This window comes from Hippoglossus hippoglossus, chromosome 9, assembly GCF_009819705.1.
Source record: "Hippoglossus hippoglossus isolate fHipHip1 chromosome 9, fHipHip1.pri, whole genome shotgun sequence".
In the NCBI taxonomy this organism is placed as follows: domain Eukaryota; kingdom Metazoa; phylum Chordata; class Actinopteri; order Pleuronectiformes; family Pleuronectidae; genus Hippoglossus; species Hippoglossus hippoglossus.
In genome coordinates, this window is record NC_047159.1 from 5,567,964 (window position 1) to 5,588,894 (window position 20,931).

Below are 20,931 nucleotides of genomic sequence, written 5' to 3' on the forward strand. Positions count from 1 at the left end.
AACCACAGGTTTCACAGCGTGATTGGACTCTTGGTGTAAATGCCTTGCAACAGGTTCTTGCAATCTTGCATCAGGAATTTAAAGAACACTGGTTAAATACATGGACTTTTCAACTGTTTAGTATACGTGATATAACTTAGTGCATAAATGGATCTGATGTAACCGCAGACCAATCAGCAGACTCCTCCTCTCCGGCCAGATGTGCATCATCCTGGTTTGCAGCCAGGTTACAGGATGCTAACATGCTAACAGGCTAACAAAGCACCGCCTACTATGGCAAACATGTTGCATCAGAATCGCAACTTCCGGGAATTGGTCCTCACCCGGCACCCGTACTACCCCTGTCTCTCAGTACACACTTGTCCCTCTGTTGCTGAAGTTGTGTCCAAAAGCGACGGAGCTTCTGCTTCCAATGGCGGAACAGGCAGTCGAGGAGAAGATGAGCCAGCTGAAGGTGGACGGAGGGAAGAAGGTGAACTCTTCACTTTCATTTCATTCAGCAGCAGCTAGAAGAGAAGCTAGCAGAGCAGCTAGCCTAGCAGTTAGCCTAGCCGCCGGTCAGGACTCATGCTGTCATCGAGCCACCCGGCACAAGCTAATGTCACAAGCTAACATGTATAAGAAAAAAACGTTGTGTTGGTTGTTGTTGTCAATGTTTCTGTCAGGATACCAGGAGTATGTGTGTGTTTGTGTTTTAACCTGTGCGGGAGGTCACTTGTGCCACGTTGCAGGTGAAGCTAGTCCAGCCGGATAGTTGGGTTAGGGAGACGTAGCTTTGAGGAGAGGACGTCTCGCCAAACTCGGTTCAAAATGTTGACAGTTTTAAAGTTTCACTACTTATTTGTCAGGTTGCACACGTGTGAGGATCGTACTTACGTGTGTAGCATGTTTCTCTTGTGTTCTCTAGTCAATCGGGACACACTAAGTGGACCGTGCATGTTTTATTTAACAAATATAAGTGGATTACTGTTAAAAACTGGTTTGGACTCTCATACATTTCCAGTAATAGCTCTGGTGGTGGTGGTGGTGGTCTGAAGCATTTTATACTGGTGGTGGATAACTCTACATCTCTATAATCATGATTTATCCCACCTCTCCCCGTGATTCAGATCCTGGAGTGAATGTTATTGTGTCAAATCATCACAGTTTGGGTCACATTGGAAATGTCATGTGGTTTGGATCCTAATTAAAGGAGAAATGGGCTAATGAACGTTGAACTGTTGAACTTTGACTGGTTATGTCTCATTTATTATAGGTTACTGAGAAATTGTTGTTGTTTTACAGCTCCTTTCCAACTTTAAGTTTATCTAAACGTAAACTCGATCACCATTCTAGAAATTGAACAGCATTGTGGGTTATTTTAACAGTTAAAGTTAAATTGCCAAAACAGTTTTATTTTAAAATTAGTCAAATTTCCATCAAAGTTAGTTTATAATCTTGTGAATAACTTGAACGTTTGGTCTGTGGTTTTTCAGTCATTGTCGAGATATGCATATTAGCTGTGTATCTCACCATTGTTATTCATCAAGCATCGTAGTGTGTAGCTGTGTGTCTAAATATATTTTTGTAGTTTCTATCCATGTACTTGTGTTTAAACCAGTTTCCCACTAAACTTGACCTTCTTAAACTTTGATAATAAAGCAGAACTAACCCAGACATCTCATGATGTCCTTTGTCTTTGAAAAGGGAGGAACCCAAAGTGGTAAAGATGGAGCAAAGAAGAAGACTAAAGGTGGTGCTGGAGACGCTGGAGGCAAGGCCGAGGTGAGTTTCTAATTAAAGTGTCAGAGTATGCACATGCTATAATTAGACCTTATTTTAGATTCTTGTTTTACAAGAACTGTATAGTGAGTGTTTGTTTGTGTTGTCATTGGACACCCACACATCTAGTAGCATGCACAGTATCTATGATTAAATGATTATTTCTATGTTTGTCTGTGTGACGTCAGTGTGAAACCTTATAACCTCCAAGCACAGACCTCTTGCGCAGACTATTGATAATCACACTCACGTCTAGTGCCTTTTGTAAATCTACAGACAAACAGAAACAGTTGTGTTGCATCAAAACAAACTATTTCAGCAGGTGAAAACATAAACTATAAATATCAGGTTTTGGTTTCAGTTTTCTTTCTTCTATTTTCTTCTTTATATAATTAAGTAAAGCAGAAGATATATTTAACTTATCGAAATAATTCATAACTGTTTTCATGTACCTTGCTTCGGCCACCATACTTTGATTTCTAACTACTTCAAACTGTCAACAATGTTTTCTTTAAGTAACAGTGACATAAGCAATTTGTCCAGATAAACATCAGGTGAAATTACCCACTACCCCCAATTTACTCGCACCTTTTTTGTTCTCATCCAGATGTCACCACCACCTCAGTACATAGATGAGCGTCTTGCTTTGTACGCCAAGCTGAAAACCGAGCACGAAGCCCTGATGGCGGAGAGGGCGGCGAACAATAGTCGAGCGATCAAGGTGACCTTGCCCGACGGAAAGGTGGTGGAGGCCGAGTCCTGGAAGACCACACCATATCAGGTGGCCTGTGGAATCAGGTGAGTGTGATGATGATGGGACTTATGTTTGATGACATGTGTCTCATTAAATGTGGCACCTTGCTTTCATGTAGCACAAAAAAGAATGAAGACCTTATGGGTACCCTCTGTAATTTAATTTCCAAAGATGAGCTGTCAGCTTTATTCTTCCAGCCTGTAATCATGATTACAGTTTCAAAAGACTTCATAACACCCACATTATGAAAACCGTAATTGGAAATGACAGCCAGTACCAAAGAAAGCATTTGCACATAGAAAACCTCATCAGTGTTAAAAGTAGAGATAACTTTGCCTCAGCAAAACAGTGGACCTGAGCTTCCTACCAGCATTGTCAAGTTTACAATAAGTGCCACGATGTTTTCATGTTTTCTATCCAGTCAAGGCCTCGCTGACAACACAGTCATTGCAAAAGTGAACCAGAACGTGTGGGACCTGGACCGACCTCTGGAAGAGGACTGCAGCCTTCAGTTGCTCAAGTTCGATGATGAGGAAGCTCAAGCTGTAAGTACACGTCTTCCCTGCTCTAACACATCATCTATCGACTATGTATGAATAAGGCAGATTTAGATTTTATTTCCCGACATTAGGATTAGAGGAGGGAAATGTTAAATCAAAATGAATCTTCTGCAAATGATTTGTGTTACAAGTAAATATAATAATTTGCCCTTTTGGATTTCTCACTGTTCAGTGAGTTGAACAAATCTGGTCGTTACCTGGATACACAACATTTTGAAGAGGTTGTTCATCCCTATTAATATGCACTTAGGGCAAGGTACCTGAGCATGTAAGATTAAAGTGATGAATGAGAGGTTTACAATCAATAATAAACCTCAAAGCCCTGTTATCCTCCTAAGTGTCTGAGCCACAAAGACATTAAGAGGAGATTTGAGATTATATAAAAATGCTACAATCATGTACTGTCATAAAAGTGACAGCCTGTGGTCTCTCTGAGAGAATAATGAGACACATCACTAAAGAGAAAAAGGACAATTTCAGTCTCGTTGTCTTTACAAGGTACTGAACCATTTGTCAGCTGTTCCTGCAGTTAGATATTTCAGAAGCTCTTTCAATTTGCTCTCTGTGGTGTCTTATTTCAAGATGTTTTGTGGCACATTTTGCATATTGGCAGCATTCAGAGCAAGTGATATGTATATTGTTTATGTGGTGTAGATGTTCTCAAAGGCTTTTAACAGCTCAGTGAATCACAACAATCTTTTATTTTACAATACACATTTCTCATACTTTGCCAAAGAAGTCACACTTCTCATTTATATTAAACATAGAAATGACTACTATTTTATTAATGGGACCATATTTTTTTTTTGTATATTGTTTAGGTTTACTGGCACTCCAGCGCCCACATCCTGGGTGAAGCCATGGAGAGGGTGTACGGAGGCTGCCTCTGCTACGGCCCCCCCCATCGAGAACGGCTTCTACTACGACATGTTCCTGGAGAGCACTGAGTGAGTGGCAGAAGCTTTCGGTTCAGATTCATATGTATTATTACAGTTGAAGTATTTGGACAGTGACACAATTTCCATTATTTTGCATCTGTACACCACCACGATATATTTGAAATGACTCCATAAATATTTGATTGAAAAGTAGTCTCAAAGCTTTAATATAAGATGATAAAAAGAATATTGCTCCACCGTTCAGGAATTGCCAACATTTTTATGTATAAGTCCTACATTCTTAAGGGTTCAGACTTAATTGAACAATTGACTGACAGTCCTTTGTAAAGCCAGGTGTGGCCTGTTTCTTGGCAATGACACTCCGTAGAGTGCATACTCCTCCAACACCCAACAGTCCCCTTAAATGAAACTCACAGATATCAGTTCAGATAGTTCAGAGAAACATGATCCAAAGCTTCCACATCATCTGTTAAATGAGGGGGACCCAGTGTTATGGAATGGACATGTATGGCTGCCAGTGGAACTGTGTCACTGCTGTGTATTAATGATGAGACTGCTGAGAAGACTGGAAGTAGCAGGATGAATTCTGAAGTGTATAGGGTTTTACCATCTTCTCACATTCAGCCAAATGCTGCAAAAAGTAATAGGGCAGTGCTTCATGCTGCTGATGGATAATGACCCAAAACGTACTGTGACAGCAACCCCAGAGCTTCTCAAGGCAAAGAAATGGGATGTGTCTTCAATAGCCAAGTCAGTCACATGACCTCAACCTATTTTAGCCAGATTTTTTTTCACTTGCTGAAGACAAAACTCAAAGCAGAAGGAGCCACAAACAAGCAGCAACTCCAAAACCTGGCAAAGCTTCTCGAGGGACGAACCTCACCGTCCGAAGCATTAAATATTAAATGTTTTCTGTCATTTTAGTTAGTTCCCCTGATCGCCTCTACGCAGACTCTGGCTCCAAATGTGCAAAACGGTAGCGTTTGTATCGGGGATATTTTGATTTTATTTGTGGATATTCCTAATTAGTTAATTTGATATTCTATTCCTTGAATAAAGCCGAAAGTCTTCATTTGTCGATGGCTTCATTTCATATTCATTGTGGTGGTTTACAGAGGTAAAAATAATAAACTTTATCTCTGTCCAAATACTTGTGGATCAGGCTGTAGTTGTGTTAGTCAGCTCTGTGTAAGTTTGGTGTGTACTCCAAGGTTTAGTAACTTTTACTTAAGTTCACTGTGTAAGATGGATACTAAACACAAAAGAGGCGGAATGACACTAATGCCATCTAGCTGGATTTTTCTTGGGCGTGGATTTGAAATGGCACCTTTCAATCTCTGTGTATGAGATTGGCAGCCTAGAAGCACATCGGTTCAAACACAGAGCTAGACATTACTTCAGTGAAGCTTTGAAAGCGTGTTGAGGCACCCTCAAATCTTCTACATTTCTTACTCGTAAACAACTTTTTCACTTGACCTTTCCCTGAAACGATGCGTTTCTCCCCGCTCTAGGCTGCAGGAGAGCGTGAGGAGTGCTGTCTAATTAATTCTACAACCTCCTTAATGAAGTCATTTTATGCTAATGGCATTCTTGGAGACTGTTTTGTGCAAGGATATTTTGACATTGCTCAAGCCCTAAAGCCAAGGACTCTTAAGTATTTGCCCATGCTCTGCAGAGGTTATCAGTTTCTGGTAGTCAAAGAATTACGTTGGTCACATCCACAATGCCCTCTGGAAACTGTGGCAGACAAAATTTTGCAATTGGAGACGGTTTGCATATTAATGCAGGTGTCTAAGTGAGAGTCCTTGTTGAATGTGCTGCTCTTGTTTTGTTTATCTCTCGATGTTTTGGACAGGGGTGTATCGAGCAATGACTTCCCGGGTCTGGAAAACTTGTGCAAAAAAATCATCAAGGAGAAGCAGCCGTTTGAGAGGCTGGAGATAAAGAAGGAAACTTTGTTGGAGATGTTCAAGGTATCTTAAAGTACTAACACACACACACACACACACACACACACACACACACACACACACACACACGTACGTATACTTAAAAGAATAAACAAGCTGTAAGGAGAACTGCAGTAGAACCAGGACTTTAAAACCACTTCTTGTCCTTTACAGTACAACAAGTTTAAGTGCCGCATCCTGAATGAGAAGGTCACCACTCCGACCACCACAGTTTACAGGTGAGTCCACGGATTCTGCTTTTAAAGATAATTTTTTTTTTCAGTTTTTGTCATTGAATCCTGTGAAAAACTTGGATTGGATTAACGAGCACACAAGTAAAAGAGCGACGTGTACCATGTGCAGGACTGCAGTTTCAAGGGGTGGCACTAGTGTTGCCAATTAAAACACTAGTAATCCATGCTCTGTATATATGTGATTTATTAAACAGTAGCATTTATTAAGAATGCATCATTAGTTTAGTTGTTTTTATGGAATTTGTTGTTGTTGATATATCTCTTGCCTGATCCTAAACAGAACAATTTATCATTGAACATTTTTACAACATCTTCTAAACTAATTCCAGGTGCGGTCCCTTAATTGACTTGTGTCGGGGGCCCCATGTGAGACACACTGGGAAAATCAAGGCACTAAAGATCCACAAGGTGAGCCTGTTTTCTCCTCTCCACCATGTGCAGCTAGATGGTTGTGACACCATATGTGGATTCATGGTTGATTAAACCAGATAGGATTTTGAGATTCTCTAATCTCTGCCCTAAATGTCTGCTACATTTGTCCCCATTCCTAGAGCAGTTACCTTTATGTTTCATTCTCAAGGGATTTGATGCACCCAAAAGAACGATGAAAGCTAACGTAATCCTTTTTGTGGTGTGCTAGAATTCAGCTACATACTGGGAGGGAAAGGCGGACATGGAAACCCTCCAGAGGATCTATGGAATCTCCTTCCCTGACCCCAAAATGCTCAAAGAGTGGGAGAAGTTTCAGGAGGAGGCCAAGAACAGAGATCACCGCAAACTGGGCCGGGTAAGTGCTGAAAAAGCAAAAAGGATGTCGGTTAAGTGTCATTTTAAAACAGTCCCCAAAGATTTGTTTGTCTTACAAAGCAAGTTATTTACAGCATGTTGGTATTTATCTGTTCAGTTTACGAAGCTGTGACTTGACTGCACAGTTGCAGTGGGGATCCCACTCAAAACAAATATGAAATACAAAGACAAGATATCCAGAGGCATCTCTGAAAAGTGTGAGAATTGTATTCATGGTGCATTTACAGTATTATAGCTGCATTTTCTGGTAAAGACTCATTATCTTACAAAAAGAAAAAAATGTATATGTCAAAGACCAACACTTCAGAAAGTGTCACCGATGTATAAATGTATATGTATTCTCAATTTACAAATACTAAGAATGTTATTATTTACTCAGCTGTGAGTGAAGTCAAAAGTGACCCCTGGTAAAAAGCAGTATTCAGTCTCAATGCTGCTAAGGAATATTGTTTTAATCTGTAGTGAACCTTTACTGTCATATAATAACTTCATTTTTGACAGGCTACATGTAAGGGCGTGTTTGTTGTTGCCATTCTTTGAACATAATAGCAGGTGTGGGTAAGCGAGCTGAGCAGTAGTTTCGGCGACAAACCTTGAATATCTGATGAGCTGCTGCGTTTTTTCATATTTAAACCAGTTTGGCCTGAGCGGCTGCCCTTTTCCCCCACAGTAACAAGACGTTATTTATCTTGTGTTATTCAGGAGCAGGACCTGTTCTTCTTCCATGACCTGAGTCCAGGGAGCTGCTTCTTCCTGCCAAAGGGGACATTCATCTACAACACCCTGATTGAGTTCATCAGAGTGAGTCCGAGCTTTCACACCCTCAGTGGATAACTGCTGTGATCTCACTCTTATCTGAAGAGGTGATGAGGACGGGAACAAGTGAACATTTGCAGGAAGAACTGGGGAGAAGAGAAGAACAGTTTTTATAATCTTTTATCTATAGAATTCCTATTCAGATTTCAAAGTGCTTCACAGGGCAGCAATTAAAACAAAAGAGTCATAAAATAATCAGAATTAAAAGACAATAGTTGAGCAATTTAAAAAGTGCTTTAAAAATTTAAATTAAAGCAAAATCTCAGATGAAAGTTTGTCTTATAAAGGGAAATTACCGAGCAAGCCAACTTGATTTCCTCAGGCAGATAGTTCAAGAGCCTTAGGGCCCTGACTGCAAATACTCCTTCCTCATAAGCTTTTAGACAGGTCGCAGATTGCAGGCCACTGCCTGAGGATATGTCAGGTTACCAGCTGGTAAGAAGTTTTCTAAAATATCAGATATTAAACAAGGAGAGAAGCTTTGAAGAGCCTTAACAGTAATCCGTAAAATCTTAAAATCTATTCTCAAACGTACAGGAACCCAGTATGAAGAGACTAAAACAGGAGTGATGTGATTATGCCTCTTGGTTCTTGTCACAAGATATACTGCTGCAATTTAAAAGCCCTGTGATGGACTGGTGGCCTGTCCAGGGCATCAGACCTGTGATAGACGGGTGACCGGTCCAGGGTGAACGGGGATTTTTCCCCCAATGTCAGCTGGGATTGGCTCCAGCCCTCCAATTACCCTCAAAGGATCAGTGGTATAGATAATGAATGAAATGTCTTTGACTGTCATATTCTTTTATATGAGTAAGGAAGGTTTTGCTATATATTGATGATACAACTTTACTTTAAGGTCTTAAATGTTTAGCTAAGCGTTAATGAAACGCGAGACCTGGGGCGAGACATATAAAATGTTTCCATTAAACTAGTTTAATACAATAAAATGCTAATTCAGATCCCTTCTTATTAAACAATAAGGTTGTAGCCACATCTAATGTATGCATTCTCAATATGACATTTACCAGTTGTGTCCAGGTAATAGAAAAACTACTCGGTGTGAACTCAACCTTTGAGCACCAACGTTTATTCAGAACAAATTGAAACATGTAAAACAGTCGTGATTGACAGCGTTGAAGAAAAGCTGTGCAGCTTCCACCTGCTCTGTTACAGACCCACACACACACACACACACACATCAATATGATTTAACACACTCACTTTAAGTGCAGTGTCAATGCAGCTGCACATTGGATGTAATTTCACCTAAATGTGGTAAAATAGATTTCTGACTGAAAGGATTTTGATTAATGAAATCTGTTTTTTTTTTTTTAAATGGCTCTGCCTCCTGAAGGAACACGGCACACATCCAAATATTTGTAGCATCTGTTACTGTTGGGATTTAAAATAAATTACCCGTATTTTATTATCGCCATCAGCTGTTTTGAATTTTAAAAGTGATGGCAAACAAAACAGGCCCGACCCAAACGGCATGAAATCAGTCCGTCTTCCCCAGACCCCCTTCACAATATGTAAACAAACATTAATGTGAATATACAGCAGCATAAACATTCTTAGAAGTACTTTGCTCTTTTTTTTTTATCTAACCCACTGCTTTTCCTTGCAGTAATGTAGATTTTAGCGGATGTACTCTATTTATCAGTGGTATTAATTGAGATATTTTCAACGAGTTTGTAGTTGTGATGTGTGAATAGAATTCTGAGTCTTAAACGTGAAACCTCCTGTGAGACAACGTTGATGTGTGTTTTGCAGAGTGAATACAGGAAGAGGGGTTTCCAGGAGGTGGTGACACCCAATATCTACAACAGCAAACTGTGGCAGACCTCTGGCCACTGGCAGCACTACAGCGAGAACATGTTTTCCTTCGAGGTGGAGAAGGAGACCTTCGCCCTCAAACCCATGAACTGCCCCGGACACTGGTGAGGCCTCGTATTCATTTTCCGCACAGGCCGAGTTGTTTTGAAAGAAGCATGGTTTTCATTTCAGCAAACATCAAGTGTGAAGAAAAACACACCCACTCCTGTCACACATTGGGCATCAAGTCGGGCTCAAGTGTGAAATGGGTATTTTTAGTTGGTTTCTGTCTGTAATTGGAAACAACTGTGTTTGTCGGAAGCATTTAACAAACTCAGGGTGCTGCTGTCACTGAGCAAAGTGTTTGAACCTTGCTTGAATTTTTCATTTATATATATATATATATATATATATAGCAAAAAAAATAACCTAACACAGTACCATGGCAAAAGGGACAGCCGTTAAATAATGTTTTACAACACCTGAATAGCTTATTAGAGTTCGCTCAGGGTTTTGTTATCAGGAGTGAAATAGCGTCATATTTCACTGCCACAGCAGTTTGTCATCCATTTCAGCGCAGCTTAAAATGACTGATGCTCTTGCCATGTTTTCAGCTGTTGAATGACCCAGTTCAATTTACTGCCGAGTGCTGCATTGCAGTGCAGAGAGTCAGACTGCAGCTCTTTGTATTCAAATCTTTTCTCCTCTTCTCACTGTTCCAATCTCCGTGCCACTCACACGGGAAGCCCCTCTGGTGATCAGGCCCAAATGGAAATTGAGCTTGCCAACACGTTTTGTTCAAAGTGAATGTCAGTTAAATCAAATATTAGATTTAGTCTTTCACAGTGGTATTGAAGTAGCAGAGCAATTTTCAGTTATTGTGATTGCAGTTAGTAATTATGTTGTTTTTTTTGTAACACCCCAGTCTGATGTTTGATCACCGGCCGCGCTCCTGGAGAGAGTTGCCCCTGCGCATGGCCGACTTTGGCGTCCTGCACAGGAATGAGCTGTCAGGGGCCCTGACCGGCCTCACTCGAGTTCGCCGCTTCCAGCAGGACGATGCTCACATCTTCTGCTCCATGGACCAGGTGAGTCCTGCACTGATGCACTGACGTTACTCTGCCAAGTTTACACAACGCACACATTTTGGGGTCATACAAGTCTGATTTAAAACCCTTGCCTTATGGGAATATCATATTTATTGTTTTGTGTCTTGTGGCTGATTTTCAACTTGTTTTTTTAAATATAAGTTGGCACTTTTTTCAGAAGTAGCACTTCTAAAATACAGTTATCTGTTGTACAATGACAATAAAGGCATTCTGTTCTATTCTAACAGTATCCTAGACGCATAGTAGCATAGACTGTATATAAAGATGGACGACACATCTCACCTTCCTCCCATTGTCCAAACATTCTGCCATTTTGTCTCACTTGGAGTCAGTGTCGGTGCAGTAGTGATCGTATTTGGGAAATCAAGATGATTTGGCTTCACTTCTGGGGAGTTTTCATGACATCCATCTTTATATAGAGTCTATGGTGGTGGTGGTTTTGCATTGTGAGTTTTTGGACGGATTTAACATGAATTCATTCATATGACTTTCACATTATTCTGGCAGTACTTCTGATAAATGTTCAATCCGCTATTCAGATCAATAAAGAGGCTTATCATTTATAGCTCTTTGCTTCAGTGTCTTGCTGCCACAAGTTATTGAATAAATGCAGGTAATATTGTCATTGAATGTCCTGTCACATTCTCAGATAGGACTTTCAGTGCATCAGTGTGCAGTGCTGCTGGTATTGATGCACACAAACAGGATTTCGGGAGACCAAAGAGATTTCTTAATTACTTTGTTCAAACATAGCGACGCAGCAACTAGAATCTCACTGGTTCGTATTCTTTCTATCAGTAGTGGCAGCAGGTTAGATGGTTAAGTATTTGATTGCACTTTGTACGCAAAGTAGTTCAGTTTTAATGTTTCCCCTTCACAGCAGCAGCTGCAAAGCACTGCTTGTACTCTTCGTCTTTTATTATTCACAAAATCCAAACTTGAATTACACTGCGGAGGGTATGTTCTTATCTTACAGCCACCATTAAGTTTATAATCAGTGAGACCAGATGGTGGGCCGCGTATATAAAAGCTGTTTATTAGGAGACACTTCCTTCCGAAAGTCACTTCTCCTTGTCATTGTGTTTTATTTCCCTTTTCAAATCCAAAGTGCCGCTCAAAACTTGATCACATACGATGCTGGTGCAATGATTGTCAACATGTGAAACCATTATATGAGGCTTATATGTTTCCAGAAGCTGTTTTATCTAAAACATAAAAAGGTGGATCTCATTTGGAAGTAATACAGAAAGATAAAGCCAGACATTACACCAGAAGTTAAACTTGCAGTTGGATGATACAGTTTCTGCTGTGTTTGGTTTCTCAACCCCAGATTGAGGAGGAGATCAAGGGCTGCCTGGACTTCCTGCGGACTGTGTATGAAGTGTTTGGCTTCACTTTCAAACTCAACCTCTCCACGAGGCCAGAGAAGTTCCTGGGGGACCCGGAGGTGTGGGACCAAGCAGAGAAGGTAATCAGGATTCCACTTGTTCCTTTTTATAGAGAGGAAAATGTTAGCAGCTCTCACTGGAGAATTAAGATGCTGATATAAGTGATAGCACCAAAAGGGAAATTAGAGAGCCACTCCACAGATGGCAAATGGAGGAGATTTGTAGACCAGGAGAACATTTATATTTTAATGGGCTTTATTCTGCAGAACCGCCGTCAGTTCTTCTCCAGAGAATCCACATCTGTGCAATCACTGTCAAATCAAGTTCAATGTGTAGATGGGCTTTATTTTGTATCCTGGGTTCAGATCTAATCTGCTGTGAAAGAGAAGATAATATATTAAAAATGAGCTTTAACAAAGTAATAGCAAGAGTGAGTGAGTTGAAGGGAGTGATAATGATCTTTTATTTCTCTGTGCTGTCAGAAGGGGATGAAAAACAGATCAATACATATTCAGGTCTAACAGATGAATCTGTAGAGGAGAAGTGCCACATGTTTACTACCTAATCTCATCACGTGTGTAGAGCACATGAAATCAGTTCATCGGTCTTTGCTGTCGAGCTCTGAATGGATGAAAAGGTGCGGTGGCTGTAGTCTCCAGGGCAACCGCTCCATTGATTGGTCGATGTGCTTTCGTCGGACCGTTGGTTGGTGGTGTTGCATTCATGAGGAGAAAAGTGCTGCATCGATAACCTTTCAGGATTAATTCAATATTTTCAGCAACAGAAACCTTATTTTTTTTCCCCATTCTCAACTTTCAGTTCTCACAGCTAAGTCTAACCTATCATTTGACCATTAAGTTCACTGTTTACTTTGCAAACTGCAGTTTTCATACCGCATCTCAACAACCAACATGGATTATCATCTCAAACTGTCCCTTTTTATTAGAAATTGGAACATTCATGAAAAGTGGACATTCGAACTGTACCAGACCATGTAAAGTAGTTTGCCTCGTGATCCAGCAGTGGGCGCTCACTATCAGCTTGACCTATTGCAGGATCTCTTGAACTAAGCCAGGAATGTTTTGCTAGAGAAGCAGCGTGTGGAAGTTTTTTTTGTGTTTTATAACGTAGACCAAACAAAGGTTGGTTTCCAAGCGGAGCAACGTTAAGTGGTGAACCTCTTCTGATTTTCTGCCAGGGTGTAATAGAATATATTCAAACAAATTGTGTGTCATGTCAAAATTGTTTGAACTCGATTATTGGGAAAAGTGAGAGTCCTGCAGCAAATAGTAGCTTTTTCTGCTCATTTATTATACATTTAGTTTGTATAGATGACAATTCGAAGGTAATTAGTTTTTAATACTGACTGTTTTTCCTTTTTGGAATTGGGTATTTTTAAGTGCACTTTCACTAATTGTGGAAGTTATTTTGAAGCTGTTAATTCATTAGCATCAAGAAGCCACAATAACCACAGTGTGAGTTTGTTGCTACTTAACAGAAGAGGCCAGAAAATGTGTAACTTGCAGTATTTAGCTGATTCTCAATGACTCCATGTGTTAATTACGCTCCACGTATGGACTGTATCTCTGTAATTAACAGTGAAGTCAGTTCTCAGAATAAGGAGAGCGGTTGTTAAAAGGGCAAAGAAGAAGAAAGTTCTAATAGCTTGTAAATCTCGCAGCTGTTTCGCTTGACCTATCGAGAAACTTCTCTCTGAGGAAAACATTCTGTAAATGAAACTGAGTTTTTTATTATGAATGTTTGGGTGAACAAAGGTGGAAAGTAATACACACAACGGTGACTTCTAAACTTGGCATCGCCGCTGGAACAGAACTTGCTGCATGTTTCCCTCACCTCATTAACTCCCACAAGCAACCATAAAATATTATTGAGATGTTAACATTTCTCAGTTCGGTGATTAGTTCCAGATGAGGAAAATGTCAAGTCAAAATTTACAGCTTCGCTTAACACCACTGTTTACTTGTTGGTCAGCCGCTGATATCCTCACAAAGCAGCAACTGTTTGTTTTTACAGCAACTGGAGGGCAGCTTGATTGAATTTGGGGAGAAGTGGGTTCTCAACGCAGGTGACGGAGCTTTCTACGGACCAAAGGTGAGCGGTGCGCCGCACTAATGATGTCGTTAGCCCGTGAAACGGCAGGAGGGCGGCTGCTCATGACGTGTGTTGTGTTCGCAGATCGACATTCAGATCAAGGACGCCATCGGCCGCTACCATCAATGTGCCACAATTCAGCTGGATTTCCAGCTCCCGATCCGCTTTAACCTCAGCTTTGTCAGGTGACTGAAGAAGATTGTTTCCATTGCTGCCAATGCATGTGTTATAGACTTAAAACCTGTTGAAGTGGGATTAACACAATCAAAGATCAAAGATACATTTAAGAATATATTGAGAACTCCATCCAGCATTTCCAACAGAATTAATTCAATCTATGGTGGTAAGATTCAGAGTGAAAGATAAGTTATGTTATTTATTATTACATATATTATGAAAATATGGCGGGCCTCTATATTAAAGATAATTATTGGGAAACACAAAGTGAAAACTCTCATAAAGAGAAATAAGACGATTAACAGTGTATCTTGAATTATGAAATATATTAATTTCCGTTCCCTAATGTTCTTTTCCCCTTCAAATGATTTTGTAGCCATGATGGCGACGACAAGAAGAGGCCGGTGATGATCCACAGAGCGATCCTGGGATCTGTGGAGAGGATGATCGCTATTCTGACTGAAAACTACGGAGGCAAATGGTTTGTAAACGATCAGAATTTTATTGCAGTTGTTTCAGATTGATGATCATGTTTATTCCCCTGGATTATAATGCGTGGGATACAGTGAACAGTACGTCCGTCCATCTGTTATCAGCAGAACTTTAATTTAACGAAACTTAACAATTTTCTATATCAGCCGGTAAGGTCAGGTACATACATTTTTTTTCTGTGTTTCCATGGCAACCAGTATGACTCAATTGAGAGTAGGGCTTTAAACTCAGAACTTCTTACCAACAAGCAACAGAGACACCACACAGCGTTTTGTTAACTGGAATTACATTGTTACCACCGGCACTGAACAACAGGATCACTGACCTGCACCTGTACTTCTAGGATTTATTATCATTCTTATCTAACACGATATAAAATCATATTTCATGTCTTTGGTGTGTATCTGACTGTTCTGTTCCCCTGAGTGAATTATTATGACTTCATGTAACTGTGATGGCACCAAATGATCAGCTCCTTCAGGTTTTGTTGCTGCCGTGGGGATTATTTCTCTGGCTCTTCTTAGATTTATGGGATAGAAACAGAATCACCTCATTTGCTTACTAACCAACTGAATGTGTCCTGTCCCAGGCCTCTGTGGCTCTCTCCTCGTCAGGTGATGGTTGTTCCTGTGGGACCGACCTGTGAGGAGTACGCTCAGAAGGTAAACACAATACAAACAAGTACCCTGAAGCCATCAGGCCCTTAAATCAACAAGAAGCTGATTTTGAAGTTGTTTTATTCCTGCTGTTCATATTTTTGGATCGCTGGTGTCACAGGCTGTTTTCAACACTGTCACATCCTCGTTCATGTTCATGTTCCTGCATCTTTTAAGACCAAACTTCATTTCACAGCTCAGGCCATTGGCTCTATGTCACCAAAGTAACTGCTGAGATCTTTGGAATGTGGTCCGACAATAAAACAGGTTTTTAAACAGTCAAATCAGTAACCACTTTATTTAAAGGTTAAACTAAAAGTGAGCGCCACTGAAATGTTGGTAATAATCTTTTATTGCGAATGAGATGAGTCAAAATGGAACTAAGAGTCTGTCTGTAAACTTTGATGGTTGTTTACATTGAATATTTTGTGTAATAATTTTACAATTGTCCTTTGTGAAATCACTAAAACCCATTTTTTTTTTTTTTGGAAGAGAAAAGTGTTCAGAGATCTCAGCATTACATTAGAGTACAATGTTAACAATAATTCAATCTACAAAATGATTAATTCATAATAAAACAATCACTTGTTACTTGCCTAGTTGTTTTGAATACTTCATTACTTAGACCAAAAACCAAGAGAAAAACAAACACAGATTTACAGTTAACTGGAAAAGACGAATGAAGAGAAGACTAATAGTCTCAGGATTTTTATCATCTTTAAAACCCAATAGTCGAATGGTAAATTGATAAACTTTGGTTTATGTTTCAGGTGAAGCAGGACTTCCACATTGGCGGCTTCATGACCGACGTGGATCTCGACCCCAGCTGCACTCTGAACAAAAAGATCAGGAACGCACAGTTGGCCCAGTACAACTTCATCCTGGGTGAGTGGCAACACACTTTCTTTCACTTCCTCAGTCTGTTCCTCGCTGTCCATCCAGTTATTGACTTTCTTTTGTCCTCTTTTGTCTAAGTGGTGGGAGAGAAGGAGAAGACGAGCAACACCGTGAATGTCCGCACTCGGGACAACAAAGTCCACGGCGAGCGCAGCGTGGAGGAGTGCATCGAGCGTCTGAAGCAGCTCAAGACATCCAGGAGTCAGAACGCCGAGGAGGATTTCTGAGCTTTTCCCAAACCTGCTGCCATCCACTCGTCTTTCTCTCCACAGCAGCTTGAATCTGGTGACTTCAAAGGGGCCGTGTGTTTGAAATCAGTTTTTAGTGGATAAAGGATAAAAGGATAAAACTTATTTCAAGTTACTGCCTTTTTCTGATTCGACAAGTCTCTTTTTCTCTGGTGTATTCAGCTGCTTCTTAACTAAATCACTGTTTTCAGTTTCAGGTCTAATGGTTACTGTCCTACACAGAATTAAATCTAATCAAGTCAATATCCCCTCTGCTTATAATAGATACAACTAATGAGACCGGCCCTGTCTCTGAACAGCTTTACAGCACATGTCTGTACCACTGAATAAAAAACAGTTCTCATGTGTAATGAGCTGAGGGGATTTTTTTATCACTGTTTTAACCCGTCATTCATTTTTTTTCTTCAGGGAATTGTTTGTGGATTACAATTTTGATAATTAAACAATCTATTCTTGATGTTCTGCTTTTTTTTTATAAGATACAAGATGCTTTTCTCTTGTTTGGGGAAACGTGACAACCAAAGTTTATTATGCTGCTGTAAATGAGGCTGTGCATAGGTGACCTGTGTGAGAATGTGGACAATAAGATAATCAGAAAGTATAATCATTAAACTGAGCATCCAACAAAGCAGAATATTGACATTTTACATGTGTTGAAATTGCACTATAAAGAGTTGTGAGGACATCAAAATAAAGGTGACTTTAAATATTTGGCTTTTGGTGCTTCTGCTACTTTTCACTACTCACCTCACAAGTTTAGGATTGAAGTTGAAATTATTAGATAACATCCAATTTTCCACAAGGCAGAGGTGAAATCGGAGAGATGAGGTGTAACAGAGGATCTTCATCACCATCCTGCACCAGCGCTTCATCAGTGATGAGGCTGAGGGTAAACACCTGATGCTTCTCATCACACGGCTACTGAACTCAAGAATATATAATAGTGCTGCTCTATTACACCAAAGCATGGATTTAAATAGTTCATTCAAGTAAATAATAAAGAGCCTTTATTTGTTTTAACATGAAAGGAAAATGTTTCCACTTACATTTAAGTATCTGCAGGAGGAGTTCACACAAATAAGTGAAAAGTTGTGACCATCTGTGCTCCAGTTATTCCTGCAGTTGTTTCCCATCTTCTCTCGTTATTCCCATTAAATCACACAAAACTATACTTAGATTTCTGATGCAACCTTAGTTTTTGATGCACACCATTGGCACATCTTGCATTCAAGTCTCACGTTATTTTTCCAGCCACAAGAGGGCGGTATATCCGTGTGCTCCACTCACAGCTGGAGCAGAGATGGAGAGGAGTGACTGCTCTGACTCAGGCCAATGGATCTTTTTTGTGCAGTAAAAACACACCACAAAGTTTGTAAAAAAAACAAAACAAAACCTGAAACACTTTTTGTGGCTTTAACTGTTTATTCACTAACTCTGAGTCGCTCTCCCAGGTTCAACGTTCACAAAGAACTTAACAGGTTTAACATTTGCAAAACTCCCTGAGATACTTCTGGCTCCAGGACATCGCATTAACTGGTCCCTGTTTTATTTGGAAATTACAGATTTAAATCACGCAAAACTTCCCCCCGTTAATTTAAGTAGGAACATTAGCGCTAAGGTTAAAGTTTGGGAGTGAAAGATGGCCTCCTGGTTGCAGAACAGGCAGCGAGCGCCCAACTCTGAACACGGGCCAATGAAAACATTGATTTTGGCAGCTCTGCAAGTTGCGAGTAATTAAAATAAGTGAGAAGCCATCGGTTATTTTGGCCAATTTGAAGTTTTCAGCACCAAATAAAACATGTTCACAGGTTCAGTTTCTAGTGTCGGTCCATATTTTACACTTACTGAGACGCAGTTAAAGAGAAGGAGTTAAAGGATTTACTAATTTTAAAGAATGTAATGTAAGTGTTTTGGTTTTGTAAAGTTTCAGATTGAAAAAACGTAGAGAGAAATGATCCTAAACTCTTAAATTACTCGTCAGTATTTAGGTTTGAAATAAAGGAGCAAGGATTAAACCAGAACAAAGAAATTCGATCAACCCTGTGCTGGTAATTTATAAGGACATCCTCATATCAGATCTGACCACAAGATGGAACAGCCCAACCAGGATCTTGTGGTGGTGGGGGGTGGGGGGTGTGGGTGGGGGGGCAGGAGTGGGGCTAATGTTAGTGGAGTGTGGGAGAGGAAAACATTTTGATAAGGGGTTAATGAAAAAGTCAGTGGAGTAGGAGAGTGTCAACAGACAGAGCGAGACAGCCAGAGATCTCTGGGGAACCCGGCTCGGCTGTTGACTCTCGGCCTCCCTGTGAATCCTCGCTCCCTCTCCCTCCCCCTGTTGGATCCTCTGGCTGTATGCTTCAGTGGCAGCCGGACCGCGAAGGGTCACAACGCTTCACTGAACTGAGCAAACTCCTCTGTCCCTCTTGACACACGTGCATCTTAAGGTATCGATTCACATGTAAAGAAAGGTCCCACCGCTGCAGCCCTGTACTCAGAGGAGGCTGGGATGGTGGAGGGCTCGGTTTTTTACAGCGTTCACTCCACTTCGCTGTCTTTGATAGAATCTCTTGATTTCATACTGTTTTAATCTGAAATACTTTGTGACTTGTATGTAAAACAGTTACTTACTTGGGTTGATTAACAATAATGCTTTAAAAAGCCTAACAAAATGTTCCTATTTACAAGGACAGCAATACTCCAACTATTGACCTTATTCTGAAGTATTCTTAATATCGATTAAGATGTTTACATGAGTTGCTAATAGAATATTCCACTTATATCCACACGTTACAGAACATAGTCTGATTATGTCTCTCGTCGACATTACATCCTACTACTTGTTTAAACTTAGGGCACAAATCATCAAGCAGTAGGTCACTGTTGAATGTCTATGTGGGAAACTGCTGTGAAAACTCCAAATAAACGTTATAATGTGATTAAGACGTTCACGTGTTTCCATAATGTGACAAAGATCGGCCATTAGCTGCTTAGACCCGATGTTTCCTGTCTTTACACTATTTCAGAGATTTGTGCTTAAAGTTCAGCTAATTTTTCATTCATTACTTTTAGCTAACTACTCAAACTAGATTACTGCAACTTCTGCTATCTTACCAGAAGTTATAATAATAACAGTAATATCTTCATTTATAGAGAACTTCTCAAAACAAAGTTACAAAGTGCTTCACAAATACAAAACCAAACAAACCACAGTAGTAAAACTACATCAAAACAAATAAAAACACTGTGAAAGAAATTTAAGCTTGACCACCCATTAAAATCATAAAAACTAGTTTTGGGTAAAGTGGGGCAATTTGGTTCAATAAATATAGATTCCACCCATAATAATTTTTCAAAAGTAATAAGAATAAGGTGGATTAGAAACTTTTAGCAAACAAATTCCAACTTCGCCAACTGGCCTTTGAGACTCGGATTTCATCAGACACATCTTCTCGTTTACCTCTCGGCATGAAAGCAAATTATAACATTTCCACAAAATCTCAAACTATTCCTTTGAAGGAACATCAAAACATTTTGAGATTTCTCATCCAATTTGCCCTTTTTTCCTTTTTCTTGCGTTTGCTTCGTCACCGTGAAAACATCAGTAACTGTTTCATGGTCTGTATGATGAATTTCATAAGGTTCTTCCCCTCAACACTTCTTTTCCAACATTGACAGCCAGAAAAGCCGTAAAGCCCCCCCAGTGACACGCTGGTGTTCCTATCTGCTCTCCGCCCTTTTCATCCTTGAGTCATGTTGCATCTGGACCAACCAAACGCATATTTGAATCCTCACCAACCGTTTTCCTCTCCAGAATACTTCTCTGTCTCTGCAGCGACTGCCACCACCCTCACCGCACACAAACACGCACCCAGCCTCCTCCTGCACCATTACCCCTCTACAGAGCTGCAGCAGAACCCCAAATTATGGTCAGCCGCTCGTGAAGTTAGTTTTGCTTGGGAAAAACCAAGCTGCCATCTTTAATATCATAATGTTACCAAATTATATGCTTCTAATTGGGAACTGTTTGATCACACGTTCTGTCATCTGGAGAGCTTGCGTGTGACCTTAAGAGGCGTTATTTCCCATCTGCAGAGCACGACCTCCGCTCGTGACCCAGCAGAAGTTCAGTCGACCACTTTACACCGAGGAGAGGAGTCTGCCACCAGTCACACCCAACATGCAGACAGCACCGACAATTCACTGTGGAGGTCTGTGATGTAGGTCTGATGTGCAAACA

At 40.3% G+C, this 20,931-nt stretch overlaps 1 protein-coding gene across 1 annotated transcript; it reads left to right on the plus strand.

Annotated features, from left to right (window-relative positions):
* Window positions 1-301: 301 nt before the first annotated feature.
* tars1 (threonyl-tRNA synthetase 1) lies at window positions 302-17,405 on the plus strand. The gene is given in 20 exon segments (XM_034596177.1): window positions 302-472; window positions 1,687-1,764; window positions 2,369-2,559; window positions 2,937-3,060; window positions 3,897-3,971; window positions 3,973-4,022; window positions 5,830-5,947; window positions 6,098-6,162; window positions 6,507-6,585; window positions 6,818-6,964; window positions 7,687-7,785; window positions 9,574-9,740; window positions 10,541-10,703; window positions 12,055-12,192; window positions 14,147-14,224; window positions 14,309-14,409; window positions 14,778-14,882; window positions 15,483-15,555; window positions 16,320-16,434; window positions 16,525-17,405. Coding segments are annotated over 20 exon segments (2,175 nt in total). The 5' UTR covers window positions 302-412; the 3' UTR covers window positions 16,674-17,405.
* Window positions 17,406-20,931: the final 3,526 nt, after the last annotated feature.